The sequence below is a fragment of the Seriola dumerili genome, unplaced genomic scaffold, assembly GCF_002260705.1.
Source record: "Seriola dumerili isolate Sdu_G_001 unplaced genomic scaffold, Sdu_1.0 BDQW01000025.1, whole genome shotgun sequence".
Lineage (NCBI taxonomy): Eukaryota > Metazoa > Chordata > Actinopteri > Carangiformes > Carangidae > Seriola > Seriola dumerili.
In genome coordinates this window covers 15,704,827-15,718,921 of record NW_019174280.1, presented here as the reverse complement: position 1 = coordinate 15,718,921, position 14,095 = coordinate 15,704,827, and the positions used below count along the sequence as shown (strand labels likewise).

The 14,095-nt window shown below is 42.3% G+C and overlaps 1 protein-coding gene across 2 annotated transcripts in view; it reads right to left on the bottom strand.

Annotated features, from left to right (window-relative positions):
* The window catches only part of LOC111239446 (rho-associated protein kinase 2-like), a 30,376-nt gene extending 16,281 nt beyond the window's left edge, over nt 1–14,095 (bottom strand). For both annotated transcript variants that reach the window (XM_022769335.1, XM_022769341.1), the window contains exons 1-8: nt 13,692–14,095; nt 8,598–8,679; nt 7,899–7,999; nt 7,029–7,166; nt 5,900–6,160; nt 4,944–5,088; nt 4,555–4,693; nt 2,175–2,266 (exon numbers count right to left, since the gene is read on the bottom strand). In XM_022769335.1, coding sequence (XP_022625056.1) covers nt 2,175–2,266; nt 4,555–4,693; nt 4,944–5,088; nt 5,900–6,160; nt 7,029–7,166; nt 7,899–7,999; nt 8,598–8,679; nt 13,692–13,787 — 1,054 coding nt within the window. In that variant the 5' untranslated portion in view covers nt 13,788–14,095. The remainder of the gene's footprint in view (nt 1–2,174; nt 2,267–4,554; nt 4,694–4,943; nt 5,089–5,899; nt 6,161–7,028; nt 7,167–7,898; nt 8,000–8,597; nt 8,680–13,691) is intronic.

Below are 14,095 nucleotides of genomic sequence, written 5' to 3'. Positions count from 1 at the left end.
AAGGGCTTATTACTGTTAGGTCAAGTCACAACCCTCAGCGTGACAAATGTGACTCAAAGATGGTGGAGAAAATACAGCGAGAGATCAAGCGCAGGAACGAAACAAATGACGGGGAAATAAAAAAGAACAGGCTGAAAAAAAAAAAAAGCCAAAATGTGGTGAGACAGAAAGAGACACAGGCCGCTCCACGGAGGCCCTTGCGGCACGACTTCCCAGAATGCTCTCTGATAGCGGGCGGCTAATGACAGGCAGCCTTGGCCACAGTGAGAGTGAGAGAGCGGGAGCAACCCTCCAAACTGGGGCGCCCCTCTCATTAGAGCAGTCCACACAGCCCGCACAGCCTGCCCCGCCCGCCGCTACGGGGGGTGCTGCCTCCCATCCATCCATCCATCCATCCATCCATCCATCCGTCCATCCATCCATCCATCCATCCATCCATCCGTCCATCCATCCGTCCATCCATCCATGGTGCTTGCTTCTTTGCCCTCAACCATCCTAGTGCTTAATAAGCTTGATACACATGAAGCCAACATGGAGAATCTTCAATAGAGCCCAAACTTGGAAACAAACGCTCCTGAGTCACTGACAGCTGGGAGGTACATGCAGCTCTGCGGGACGCCAGAATGTGAGCAGTGTCTTGTTTTCAGTTAGTGTGGGTGTGTGTGTGTGTGTGTGTGTGTGTGTGTGTGTGTGTGTATGTATGAGACAGGACATGCATGTGCAAACATGAAGAGAGCTGAGCAGCGCAGCAGTGGCACCGTAGTGGTTTCGTGTTCCAGACTGCCAGGCTCTGATCAGGAGTTCTCTCTGTTGTCTTAATCAGAGCCAGGTGAAGCAGAGAGACGGAGAGTCAAAGAAAAGGAGCCTGTATATAATTATATACAGACAGAGGTCCTGTTCATATTCCTAATACATCCACTTTCCTTATTTCCTTCCTTCGTCTTTCTTCTTTCCCTCCTACCTAGATGATGTCTGAAGTGTGAGCTTGATAACACGATAACTGATGGATATCACAACTGTTTCAGCTTTATATAAAAAGCATTCACCATTCAAAGTGATATGTTATTGACTTTATTGGCCCTAATTGACCCAGATTAGTTGATGTGAACTGTTTATCTTTTTGGTTTGGCTGTTATGGTTTTTTCTATACTTAATCCACCACTGAGTCATTCATTCTATATAAACACTATATATACTAACTTTTTTTTTGACCCAAGACAGCTGTTTTATATGGCTGTAAATACATAGAGATTTTTGCATTGATGATAGTAAATTGTAAATGACACTATAAAGAAAATACAATAAAACACAAAAATCCCAATTTGTTTTGTTCCTGAATATTGTAACTGCATCATATTGTTACATTAAACAGTGATTATTATTTGATGCTGTTTACTGATTTATTAAGTGACAATGTAACAATGTAATGTGTTGTAACTCCACTTGCAACTCCAAAAGTTATGTAACTAGCCAATAATAACAGATCATACATCAGAAAAGCTAGTTACTATAATAATCCTATAATATCATATGAGGCTGTTTGACACTAGAAACACACGATATTCCTACTTTCATTCAGTCTGCCTTTCAGTTTCGTGTTTCACTGTATGCATTGCGAGTCTGGGTGGTGCAGAGTATGTATGCCATGTTTGATCCACTGAAGGATGTAGGGCCATGACAGTTTCTTATATTAAACTGTCTGCACTTCACTTGCACATTTAAGAGGTATTAAAATACATTTCGCAGTCAGTTAGCACAGCCAACAAAACACTGTGTTATTCTATCTAGTGTAAAATCTGCTGTAAAAATGAGTTATCTTTATTCTATACCTCGGGGTAAAATCCATATGCAGCTGGTTATGACCGAAGGTTCTGTGCATCATGTGCTCTGTTGCTCTGTGCAACATCCAGCCATATAGCATCAGATATGAGTAAGGAGCATATGGAGAGCATGTGCACCATATATGCAGGCTTAATGGCTCAGGAGACGGAAATAAACTATGAACAAAGGCTGAAACAAAACAGATCTGTAGAGGAACGTGCTGGAGATGATAAGAAGTAGAGGAATGGCAAGAAGAAGAAAAAATAAAAAGGGTCACACATTTCCAGAGATGGAAAGAAATCTGCACCTGCATTGTGGGGGTTTAAAATAAAAGTTAAAATGGGAACACTTACTCTCTCGGATGTTGTCAAAGGTCCACTGGTCGCTCTTGAAGAAGGGGTGGCATTTGATCTCGTCCACTCCAGTGCGGCCTAGACGAACCGTCCTGCACACAGCAACAGGACCGAGACTGTGAGCAGAGCCTCCTCGGCCAAAACACAAAACACACCCAGCTCCGCCCCTCCACCCACCACCATCACCAGCATATCATCCCAAAAAACACAGCCTAGCGGAGTGACCACTCGGCCCTGACCGCACTGACCACCATGGAGAGCCGCATGACCACTGGTGGACGGCGGACACGCCTGAAAACCTCCTCTGACCAGTCACAGTCGAGATAATATAGATCCAGGAGGAGAGAGGGAGTGAAGATAGCAGGATCAGAGTGCAGGAGGCAACATCAACACACCTGACTGAGTCAAGCACGACTGCTCGAGCTGCTGCTGCCTTCCCTGCAAAGACTCTAAACACACTCTTCCTCTCTTTCTCCCTCTCTCTCGCCTCGTCCCCCCTTTACTCCCTCCTTCACCGCTGGGTACAGGGCTGGAGGGGTGCGGCAGTTTAGGCTTGCCACGTGTGGGACATTCCAGACCCAGCCAAGAGGAAGAGAGGGCAGGGGCGGGGAGGAAGAGAGAGAAAAAGGAGTTTTTAAACCCCCACAAAAAAAGAAAAATCAGACATGCAACCAAAGCCAGGCTTACGACTGTGCCCGGAAAACTGCAGGAGTGCAAAGGAGAAAGTTACAGCAGAAAAACAGGAAGGATGGAGAATTGGAAAGTGGCACCAAGAAAAGGTAGAAGAAGAAATTTACAAGAAATTTGGAGAGCGATGAAAGACATTTGGGGAAGAAGGAAAGAAGTTCCAAAATCTAAAAAGAAGAAGAAGATTGCAGTGTTCACAGGAATGATTCAGCATCACAGGGTGACAGTGACAGAGCATGTGGGTTAAGTGGTGAATGCAGTCATTGGTCAGTGTTAAAGGTTTGTGCGTGTGTGTGTGTGTGTGTGTGTGTGTGTGTGTGTGTGTGTGTGTGTGGGCGTGCGGCTGGGTAGCCGTACACACATGTGAGATTCTGTCTGTGGTGGCGAGAGTAACGAGTGAGAAGGTAAATAAACTGTGTGAGGAAAAATGAAAGGCTGCTCTGTATTGAAGCAGAAAGGGCCTGTGTTTGAGCCCTCCAGGGGGGTGGAGTTACTAATGTAAACAGGAAGTGGTTTCATCCAGGGGGCTGGGCCACGGACCAAGTACATGACCCACACCTACACACCCATTCATGTAACTTTTACCTTTAATGGCAATAATATCTTACTACAAAAAATAAAAATGGCACTGCTTGTATTTCGATGGTAGCTTGGATCAGCACTACTGTATACTCAGGTTTGGAGTCACTGACAGAATATTAGGTTTATTAAATGATTAATCTGGTAATATTTTGTTTTGAATTTTTTAAGAAACCCCCATGAAAAGACCAAAACAAACAATGACTGAATCCTGGAGAAAACTGTTGTTTGTGTAGAAAGCCTGATAAAAGCTATTCCTCTGTAACCTTAGAGCTCCATTGTTGTATAAAACCGAATGAATGAGCCACACTGTTGAACTGCGTGACATGTGCATTCACTGTAACGAACACTGGGCACTGTAGTTTATTTTGAAACGATCCCACATTCTGAAAATACTCACTTGCGCACCAAATGTGTATTAACCCTCAGGTGAAAATAGTTCCCAGAGCGTACTACTTTCTGTTCCTGTTTAAGAAACGTTTGCTAAAAACTACACCACCCAGCTGTTTTAGATAACTATTAGGCCTTTTAAAAAAAAATGAAGCTGTATATTTGTGACCTGTTTTTAAAGGTTTACATCTTCAGTAGGTACAAATGGCACATAAGCTGAGGAAAGAAAGCATCAAGGTCTTTTCATGGTAGTTGTTAAAAAATAAGAAACATATCAACATTGTACATTGCCAACCTTATCCTTGAATAACGTTCACTTTCTTCAATCGAATTATCTCCTTCACTAATGTGCTGATACGGTAGTGAATTTAACCACGCCCCACCGAACACAAATTGGTAACTTTGTCACCTTTGCCAAATCTAATCTTTGCCACATTCCTCACACTGTTTGTTTAAGATGTTGTTCTTCTCAAATGGGAGCCTACAGCACAGTATGGATTTAGAAGTAGGTCACAAACGTACAGGAAGTTATGTTTAAGAATGATTGGACAGTTTGTGCCTTTTACAACCAGGTGGTTTTAGATATCCTTTTTTTTACCAAAAGGGTTAAAAGTTGAATCATGCAGCATGAAATTGTGAAAATACTCTGAATTCTTGCTCAGGCACAAAAATAATGTGAGTGAAAAAATGTTGATTTTTATGATTTAGAGCTCCAAGTGCAAACCTGTCAGTAAGAAAGGCACAGATCAGGGCTTTGGCTTCCGTAGACATCTCTACATCGTCTGGGAAGATGAGGGAGTTCTTGTGGTTCATGATCTTTCCATAAGTTCCAACCAAGGACTCGGCATAGAACGGAGTTTCACCTGTGAAAAAAGAGGTCTTGTACAATGATTGATTTAAGGGGAAACTGCAGGATTTTAACAGCCAGACAGCAAAAAAAAAAAGGATCTGTTGGGCTAAGTTGCTGATGATTACACTGATGACTCAACAGTTACAGCTTTACTCCAGCATCCAAGACAGGATTTTATATAATATAGGTGCAAAAAAATATTCTATTAATAGATTAGTCGAAAAAAAACAAAACATGGGCAGAATAAACAGTGGGTCACTTACCAACCAGCAACTCATAGATAAATACTCCTACAGACCACCAGTCACACTCCCGGCCGTAGTTACCATCGCCACCCTGAGACTGGAGCACCTCAGGGGAGATGTAGTCTGGTGTGCCCACAGCTGTGTCACAGTGCACCATGCCCGTCTGAAGACACACAAAATACACAAGATATACCACATGGGGGAAAGCAAAAAGGTGGTGGAGTTTGGGAATTAAGCAGAAAATAACAAAGAGGCCGTATGTGCACATTTCCTATGACCCAAAAACAGTTAAAAGTCACTCTTTAAATGGGATGAATGTCTGACACAAAGCTATAAAACACACTCTGGTGTGTTTTTTTTGTTGTGACCTATATTTTGATGTGAACAAGTAGTAGTAGCTTGTAGATCACTGTGACTCCTCTAAGAGTCACACAAATTAAATAAAACACAAATATATATGTATATAGTCAATTTATAGCAAAGCTCTAACTCTACTAGACGGTTCTGACCATGTTTTTTGTACAAAAGAAGGAAATGATATGACACACTCCGTCTGCTGGTAGATTTTCAGAGCTCAAATGTGTGAATCCACTTGTGAACCAGCTATTTCTCAAACTGCTGTGGTAAAAACAAAAGCTGGAAAAACACTTCCTGGCTCACGCCAGAGGCTGAGGCTCTGCTGCAATCTAGATTGGTTGTTTAGCACAATAACTTCTGGGACCTTGCAAAACAACCTGATGCAACAGTGCGGCACAGGGCTTCACTTCACAGTCTGAACACTTGGTGGTGCACTAAGGCCCGGGGAAAAAAAAGGAAACTTGTCATGAGAGAGAAATATGAATGCACTGTCAATTCAAGTATCTCTTCAGGATTAAAGAGCTTAATTCCCTCTAACATAAATGGTTCCTTGGTGCTTAAAAAGACCCCCAATCTACTTCCAAGACATTTGAAACACGACCATAAATGTGACCTACCGAGTCCATCTTCATGCATGTTCCAAAGTCGGCCAGTTTGAGATGTCCATGTTGGTCTAGCAGCATATTGTCGGGTTTAATGTCACGGTGGATGAAGCCCATGGAGTGGATGGCGTCTAGCGCCAGCACCACTTCAGCCGTGTAGAAGCGAGCCCACTTCTCTGGTATGTCGTAGTTCATGGTGAGTGTGACCAGGTCGCCTCCGGGCATGAACTCCATCACCATGTAGAGGTGACGGTCGTCTTGGAAAGCACAGCACAGCTAGGAGAGAGTAAACGGAGTCACTTGCTCTGATAGAGATTTGACGACGAGGTGAGTGTGTGTGTTTATCTAAGGATGATCTGTGTTTATCATAGAACAACAGTCAACAAATCAAGTCACAGATTATCTCCTCCAACTTGATGACAACATATGAAACATTATATTTGGTCTATGAAATTTTGTATAGTCTTGTTATGCTGTACCTTCCTTTTCCTAGGATATTTATTTTTATCAAGCACTATTGAGATATTTTTGGGGGATTACTGTAAATACTTTTGTGATTCTTCATGCAAAATGTATTTTATTCTGATTATGTATCGGGTTCTACCATGAACTGTTCACATAATGAATGCCAGCATCATGTAACCAGCTTGGTGTCTACATACTGTATTCCTCACTGTATGTCAAGTTCTCTGTTTGTATGATGAAGACCCGGTAGAGCCAAAATGTTGCCTTTTTCTATCAATGCTAAAATCCAATGTGTGGACACTCCACTGTTTTCCTTAAAAAAAATAAAAAAATTCTTATCCAACTCTTGTAGAGGGGGAAAAAAGATTTATGAATATTGATTCATCTTATCTACGTGTTTCATTAATTAATACTGAGCCAATACAGTTTATTTGCAACATTTTCTTTTTCAAAACTCTAAATATAATTCAAGCAGTTGGTGGGATCAGACTAAGTATTAGAAAGGTTAGAATAAACGTAGACGCAGGATGATTACAACTATATGATGTGTGTGTCCAAAGGGGCCAAACATCTGGTAAATCTCTGTTCTTTCTCTGTAGTGAGAGGAGAATCAAATCCGTCCACGATATCACATCATCACGTGAGAATTTCACAGATTCAAACCTATACATGTGCAGACCTGAACGACCCAGGGGCTGCTGGAAAAGGCCATGATGTGCCTCTCCTCCCAGAAGAAGGCCGAGTCTGACCGCTTGATCATCTCAAATTTGTTCAGCTGCTTCATGGCGTAAACCTTCTGAGAGGCCTTGTGACGGACCTGCAGCGGAGGCGGGCGAGGCAAAGGAAAAAAAAGAAAGAAAAAAAGACACGTTGGCGTACAAACAGTGATAACTGTACAAGGACAACAAGATGAAGGCGGTAAGAATGTCACAGTGACCAAGATAACATGGGAGACACAGAGGGGGAGAGAGGCAGAGAGAGAAACCCGTAACTGTAGCACACACCCATAGAAAGACATGCCTACGCACGTTTTCAAGCAATACACAGACCCCCCATCCCTCCCCCTCCCCCTCCCCCTCCCCAGGCCTCACACTCCTCTCCTACACAATGAGCCCGTCCAGACTTGTTTCTACCACAAGACGCTCAGCAGAGACCAGACTCGAGCTTCCTTCAGCACAAGTCGCACACATCTGGAAAAAGTGGACACTTATAAGGAATTACTGCTTTCCCTTAATCCCCTTTTTGAACCCACAGTCAATTAACTTGGTCATGATGTTGAGAAAGACGCCAATTATATGTGTGATACCAAAACCAACTTGCAGAAGTTGCATAGTTTGTATTTTTGTCGATTCACAGATTGTCGCTCCCTCTAGTGGTTCACATCTGTGGTATGCTGCTGCTGCACGCTGCTGCACGCTGCTGCATTGGTAAACATCTGGATAGGACATTCGGCTGCTCTGCTTCCATTCATATCTGCTACAACTTGTTGAGTCAAAAAGTGCAAGGGAGCAATCGCACATGCATATTCATTAACTCTTTAACGTCTCACCAGCTGCACTTCTCCATAGGCTCCTCTCCCGATCAGCTTCACTTTTTCAAAGTCTTCAAGCTTCACCTGCAGCTCTCGCAGCTGAATCACCGCCTTTTCATCTGCGAGTTAGGACACACACCACACCATAGCAATGCAAAGGTCAAGCTGCAACCGTGTGGCTTCACATGAAAAGTTGCATCACTTTTATGAAACCATATCTGATGTCTGACGTATAAGTCTCCAGTTACATTACACATGACAGTGCACAAAAAAATTTAAATAAAAAAAGGCTGGACAGAAGTCACACTTATGTAAATTTTAGTGATAGTTTGGCTTGCAAATCTGCCACGACTACACAGCAGTTTATTTGGATATCAACATTTCTCTGATAATCATACTACAGAGTTGTTATTTCAGTTGTTTGTTATCTCCTCTGTGACCATTTGCAAATGACCTCCGTATACAAAAAACTGTCTCCAGCATGCAACCTGAACTGAGACAAAAAAACAACAAAAAAAAACCTGACTCTGCCCAAGTGGAGATTTTCTTGAAAGGTTTGGAAAGTAATGATTTTGATTATTTAAAAAAAAAAAAAAAAGTACTACACATTTTTGTGGGTTGACGGGTCGTCTTTTGTGCGGGGTTCCTCATGGCAGAGCATTCCCGTTCTCTTTCCTTCAGTATAAAACAATCACCATAACAAGTTGTGGCACTTACATCGGTTCAGAAATGAGTCTATGTTCTTGTTTTTCCGCAGGGCAGGGTAGTTCAAATCATTAGCCAATGCATTCATGGAATCCTGAAAGACAAGAAAAACAAAAACAATAAATATATTAAAAAAAAAAAAATCACACTTCAGAAACATGGTAAGGATGTTCCTTGAAAAAAGATATTTCACTTACAGGTTTGGCTGATTTTTTCATTAACAAATTGAATGCCATGAGAATATAATCATGTTTCAAAGCTGAATTGAAGTTTCATTTTATGTTGGGAAGGAACATTTTTCATGATACTCTCATTACTCTGTGAGGACAGCCAAGCCCGACCTTCAGCTGGGTGATAAAAGATGACAGAACAGAATGAATGGAGGATAGAAAGAAAGAAGAAGGATATTTTAGTGAACTGTGCTCTCCTAAATGAAACATGAGCAGTGGAGAAAATGAGGAAGCTAACGTGCAGCGCAGCCAAACAATGACAATAGACATAACAGGTCATACAACAACAAAAACTAGTCACATGATGCCATTACCGCCCTCTGCCCAAACACGGGCCCACCTACACCCGCTCCAGCCAAAAAAACACACATTCCCCCTCTCTACAGCTGAACACACAGGGGCAGGGGCGGCATCGGACTAAAAAGCCGGGGCCTCAGTCGTGTCATCAGCGCTTAAATCGGCGGTGTTGGGTTTCACCAAGAACCGAAATGTCTCTGAGATCCAAACGCATGAGGCTGCCAGGGCAATCTGGCAGGTGGGGTGGGTGGAGGGTGTAGTATGACCCTCAGTTCCCCAAAAACAGGGGTCAAGTGGAGTCATTCAGCGTGTGTGTGTGTATGTCTGTAGTGGTACAGGGGGAGGGAATTGAGCCGCAGCAGTGTCTGTCGGCCTGTTTGTTCGGGGACATGTGAGTGGGTGGGCAGCGGCATGTGGAACAATTCTGCACCTTTAAATAGCAGCGGTGAGGAGAGATCCCCCCCCCCCCCCCCCCCCGACCGGCAGACGGGTGGAAATAGACCTGAAGGCTCAGAAGCTATTGTGGGACAAACAGCTTATGGTTCTGGATTCAGGATGAGAGCTTGAGGATCTGTGATCATTTTACACAGTGTATTTTTGTGTGTGTGTGTGTGTGTGTGTGTGTGTGTGTGTGTGTGTGTGTGTGTGCTGGATCAAGACATGGTCACTGCGCTATTTTTCCAGGGTGAACTCTGTAATATTTGATTCGTATATAAATCATGCTCTAACTTTAGCAGACTCAACTGAAGTATGTGAAGTGTGTGTGTGAAGTGTCTGCGTGGATATGCGAATAAACTGATGATCTTTTTTTTTTTTTTTTTTCTTTGTCATCCACTGAGTGTACTCAACGAAAACATAGACACACCAATCCAATATTGTAGATCGGTACTGGTGTTGAGACTGAACATACTCACCAAGCTGACTGAGTATCAGCCATGACGTGACCCATCCACATTAAATACAGTTTCCTGATGTCATGATAAATATTTGGTGTTCCCACTGTAGCTCGTTCGGTCATCGTTGACCTCCGTGTCGTTTTTCATGTCACAGAAATCTCCTGGCCTCATGTTACTTTACATAACCAAGAATTACTGCCTCTCAGTTGTATACCTCCACCAACCACTCAAGTTGCACTTTACATCCATGTACGTCCACACTCATATATGGAGTGAAGACTTTAAGGGGAATTTAATAAAAAGTTTTTAAGTTCATTTTTTGTCGAAATGGAATTTATCACATTTAGAGAAACAAAAAAAAAAAAAAAAAAAAAACTGAGTCAGATTCCTTGTACGTCTTCACATGCTTGGCCAATAAAGCTGATTCTGATGGAACCCAAACTTGTCAAATATGAATGTCGCCGCAAAGACGCTACGACTTCTAAAATGTGGTTGCTTCACACACATCCTCCACCCGGCAGCGCAGAAGATCTACACAGTCACCACAGTTTCAAGGTGGGCGCCAAGATTATTGTCTCCGAATGTGAAACACTCCCCCTCTGTTCCTGAGTTATGGCATTGGATAATGGTCAGAAAACGTGTTTGGTTGACCTTTGACCTTTTGAATATAAAGTGTCATCATTTTATCCTATTAGACATCTGTGTTGAATTCTGTCATAATTAGCAAGTGAAATACTTGAGTTACAGCCAAAAACATGTTTTTGTGAGGTCACAGTGGACTCGACCTTTGACCACCAAAATCAGTTCATATCAGATTTACAGACGTGCACATTATACTGCACCTACGTGTAATGCAACTTCTCCATTAGCTATAATTAGACTCATTTTAATTAGAGCATACACAAAGATCTACCTTACTGATTGATAAACAAAAAGATATTGAGAATGTAAAACAGATGACGCAGATGACGCAGCAGGTTTTGCATTCTTCTCTTACTGTCGTGCATCGAGATGTTTGCTACAGGAACAATCCACACCACCAGTGAGACAAAGGAGTTGACTGTGAACTACCAGTGAAGGTAAAAGCCTTTAACACCTGATGTGTTACAGTTCAAGTCTCTGCTAGTTTCTCATCTCATTTATCCTGCGATTCCTACAACTATTTGCCTGGGACAGTCGGCATGTGTTATCTTGCGGCGTGAAGGCTTTAAATCTCTCGTCCCCCTGATTCACCATAAGACAATTCGATCAAGTCTGATTTTTGCCTCTGGACAAATCTGAACACGATTCTGCAGTCACGGCCGCGTTGCGTCTCCTCTCCTCTCCGCCCTACACAACGCCACCCATCTACTCCACTGTGAGCTCATACCATCACAGAGCACATTCAGCAACAATGAAGGTGCTCAGATTGCATCGAAATGTAAACCGTGTTCAACTCGAACAGATCCGGCCTCCGCCATTCTGAAGGGTACTGAAGAAACATGCCTTCCCTGATACAAACTAGGCCTGCCTTGAATTGTTCCTCAGATTCCTGAATTAAATTGTGCATTTCCTTTCCATTAATGCCTCTATCAATCACTGTGTTTGGATACTAACAGTATACAGACAGAAACAACTTTACACGTACACACAGTGAATGCGTCATCCCATCTGAGGGTTTTGGTAAGTAAGATAAATAGCTTATGAAGAATATACTGACTGGCATATCCAACTCATTTGTTATGTGTTATTATTAAAAAGAGTTGTCTTAATTTGTCTTACCAGCAAGTCCTTACATTTTAGAGGCCAGAATCATCGAGTGCTGGTGTTTTTATTTGACAAATTACTTAAATAATCAATCAATTTATCATTTATCGTTAGGGCACAACACACTCCCACATGACAGTTCAATTAAATATTGAAGCCCTGACTTAAGATCATTTATTTATTTTACGCAATCATATTTATTCTAATTTATCTTGTATTTTATGCCTTGTACTTGCATTTTATCTTTTACTGTGTGTTGTAAGGTATCCTTGGGTGCCTTGAAAGGCGCCTATAAATAAAATGTATTATTATTATTATTATTATTTTTATTTTACCATTATGACCCTAAGCACACATTTTCTTTGCTTTCTTTCATTATAAATCGTACATCTTAAGGTTCTGGACTCCTGGCCAGACAAAACAAAACATCTAAAGTGATTTTCACTATTTTTCATGGGCTAAATGATGATCCTTTGTTCCACAGATTAAAGAAATGCTTCAAAAATAAAACATCTTTTGTGTGAACACAACAAAAATAATTGTGGACAAACAGGAAATAGTGATGTGAGGTCGCGGTGGGGGTTATCTCCATCTCAATTCCAGGAAGTGACTACAGCTTCCTGTGCGGTAGCTCCCTGCATTAGGCAGCATGGTGACCATTGTTATCTCCACTACAGAGCTGCTTGGAACCAGATGCAGCTGACTGCTGTGATAAAACTGAAAATGATGACTGGTGAGGTTTGGACGGCGAGTGGACATGGGCTTAAACTGAACCATTTCATGGTGTTATCCGATTATGCTATTGTACGACATAAGTTTGGGGTTATTCTTGTAAAGATAAGATTTTTACCTGTGACTCACCAGGTCCCAGAATAGACACATTTCCAGCAGCGGGAAACAGAACTATTTATTTATGTACCAGTATATGCACCATCCAATCTCCTTTAACTGTTAACTTGCTGACCTCAATAATGGTCCCCAATGCATGCTTGGATGGGTTTGCTTTTCAGACGGCACCAAAATAACCTGACTAACATCCACGGCTGGTGGCGTTCTGTTAATATCAACCCTGCACGAAGCAACTGAACATTTCAGTCTCCATCTGATTATTTCATCTACTGAGTAGAAGAGTGAATCAAGTCTTGACATTTCCTCAAAGGTGTCTCTGGGTTGCCTCAAAGGTACAACGCTTACCATGCTTTAAATTGTGTGTTACCACAAGTACTGAGTTGTGGACTGATTTTCCAAGAGACGACCCACCAAGAAAGTGTTAGGTAACAAGGAAAGGTTTAAGGTCATAAAAGCTCCATATCAGCTCAAAAAGGTGTAGTTGTTGTTGGAGGTTGGGGCAGAATGGCTGAACAGGGGCAATTGTGTTATCAAAGTTGGCGGAGGACATTCTTGGGACAGGTCAGAGAGAGGTCATGTCAATTAGAGGCCACACCAAGAGACTCAACAGGTTAATCTCAGACAGCCATGATGGAGTGGTGAGAGTGAATGAATGAACGTTTTTTGGTCTACACCCTTGAATGACTTTCAGTTTCAGTTAAAACATTTTTAAAAAAATTTTCCTGTATTCATTACAGGAAAAGAAAGCAACACATTGAGTTAAGGTGGAGTTTCCCCTCTGCTACAACCCTGATTGAAAGCCAAACTGATGAGAAACAATCAGTTAGTTTACCTTCGTGATCTCACTTATATAGAAAGTGATAGTCCAATCACACCTCTGACAACAGCAATCTGTATTTTTTTCCTTGTTATCCATATAAACCGTGTCACTGTTTACACACTCCAGCTGTTGTTTGAGACTTGTCTCTTCAAGTTATCATGACAGAACAATTACTACGATTGTATGTAAATCATTATCTCTGACTCTGAGTCATGACACCATACTGTAGCCTACCTGTGTCAGACCCTGAGGGAAAATGAAAACTCACCAGCAGGGTTTCCAAGTTTAGAGCCGACTGCGGGTCCCTCATTAGGGACTCCAGCTTCTTCAGCCGGCTTTCCAGCCTGCTCTCCGCCCCGAGCATGATCACAGTGCAGTGTGTTCAGGTCAAATGACATGAAAAAGCAAAAATACTAAAAACACCTGTGGACCTGTTCTACGTTTTTTTTCGTCACAGGACACAGGCGGGAGGTAGACGCACTCCGCCTCCGCTACTGCTTGGCTCAGCTCCTCATGTCAGCTCTTCTGTAAACTGCGGTTTAATTATTCATCCACTGCCAAAGTCCGCGGTCTCTCTCCTATCTAATTAATATGTCATCAGATAGTGAAAAACGAGCGGACTTGTCTGGAGGTGAATGAAGGTGCACCTCACTTCCAGGTGCGCCCCGTCTG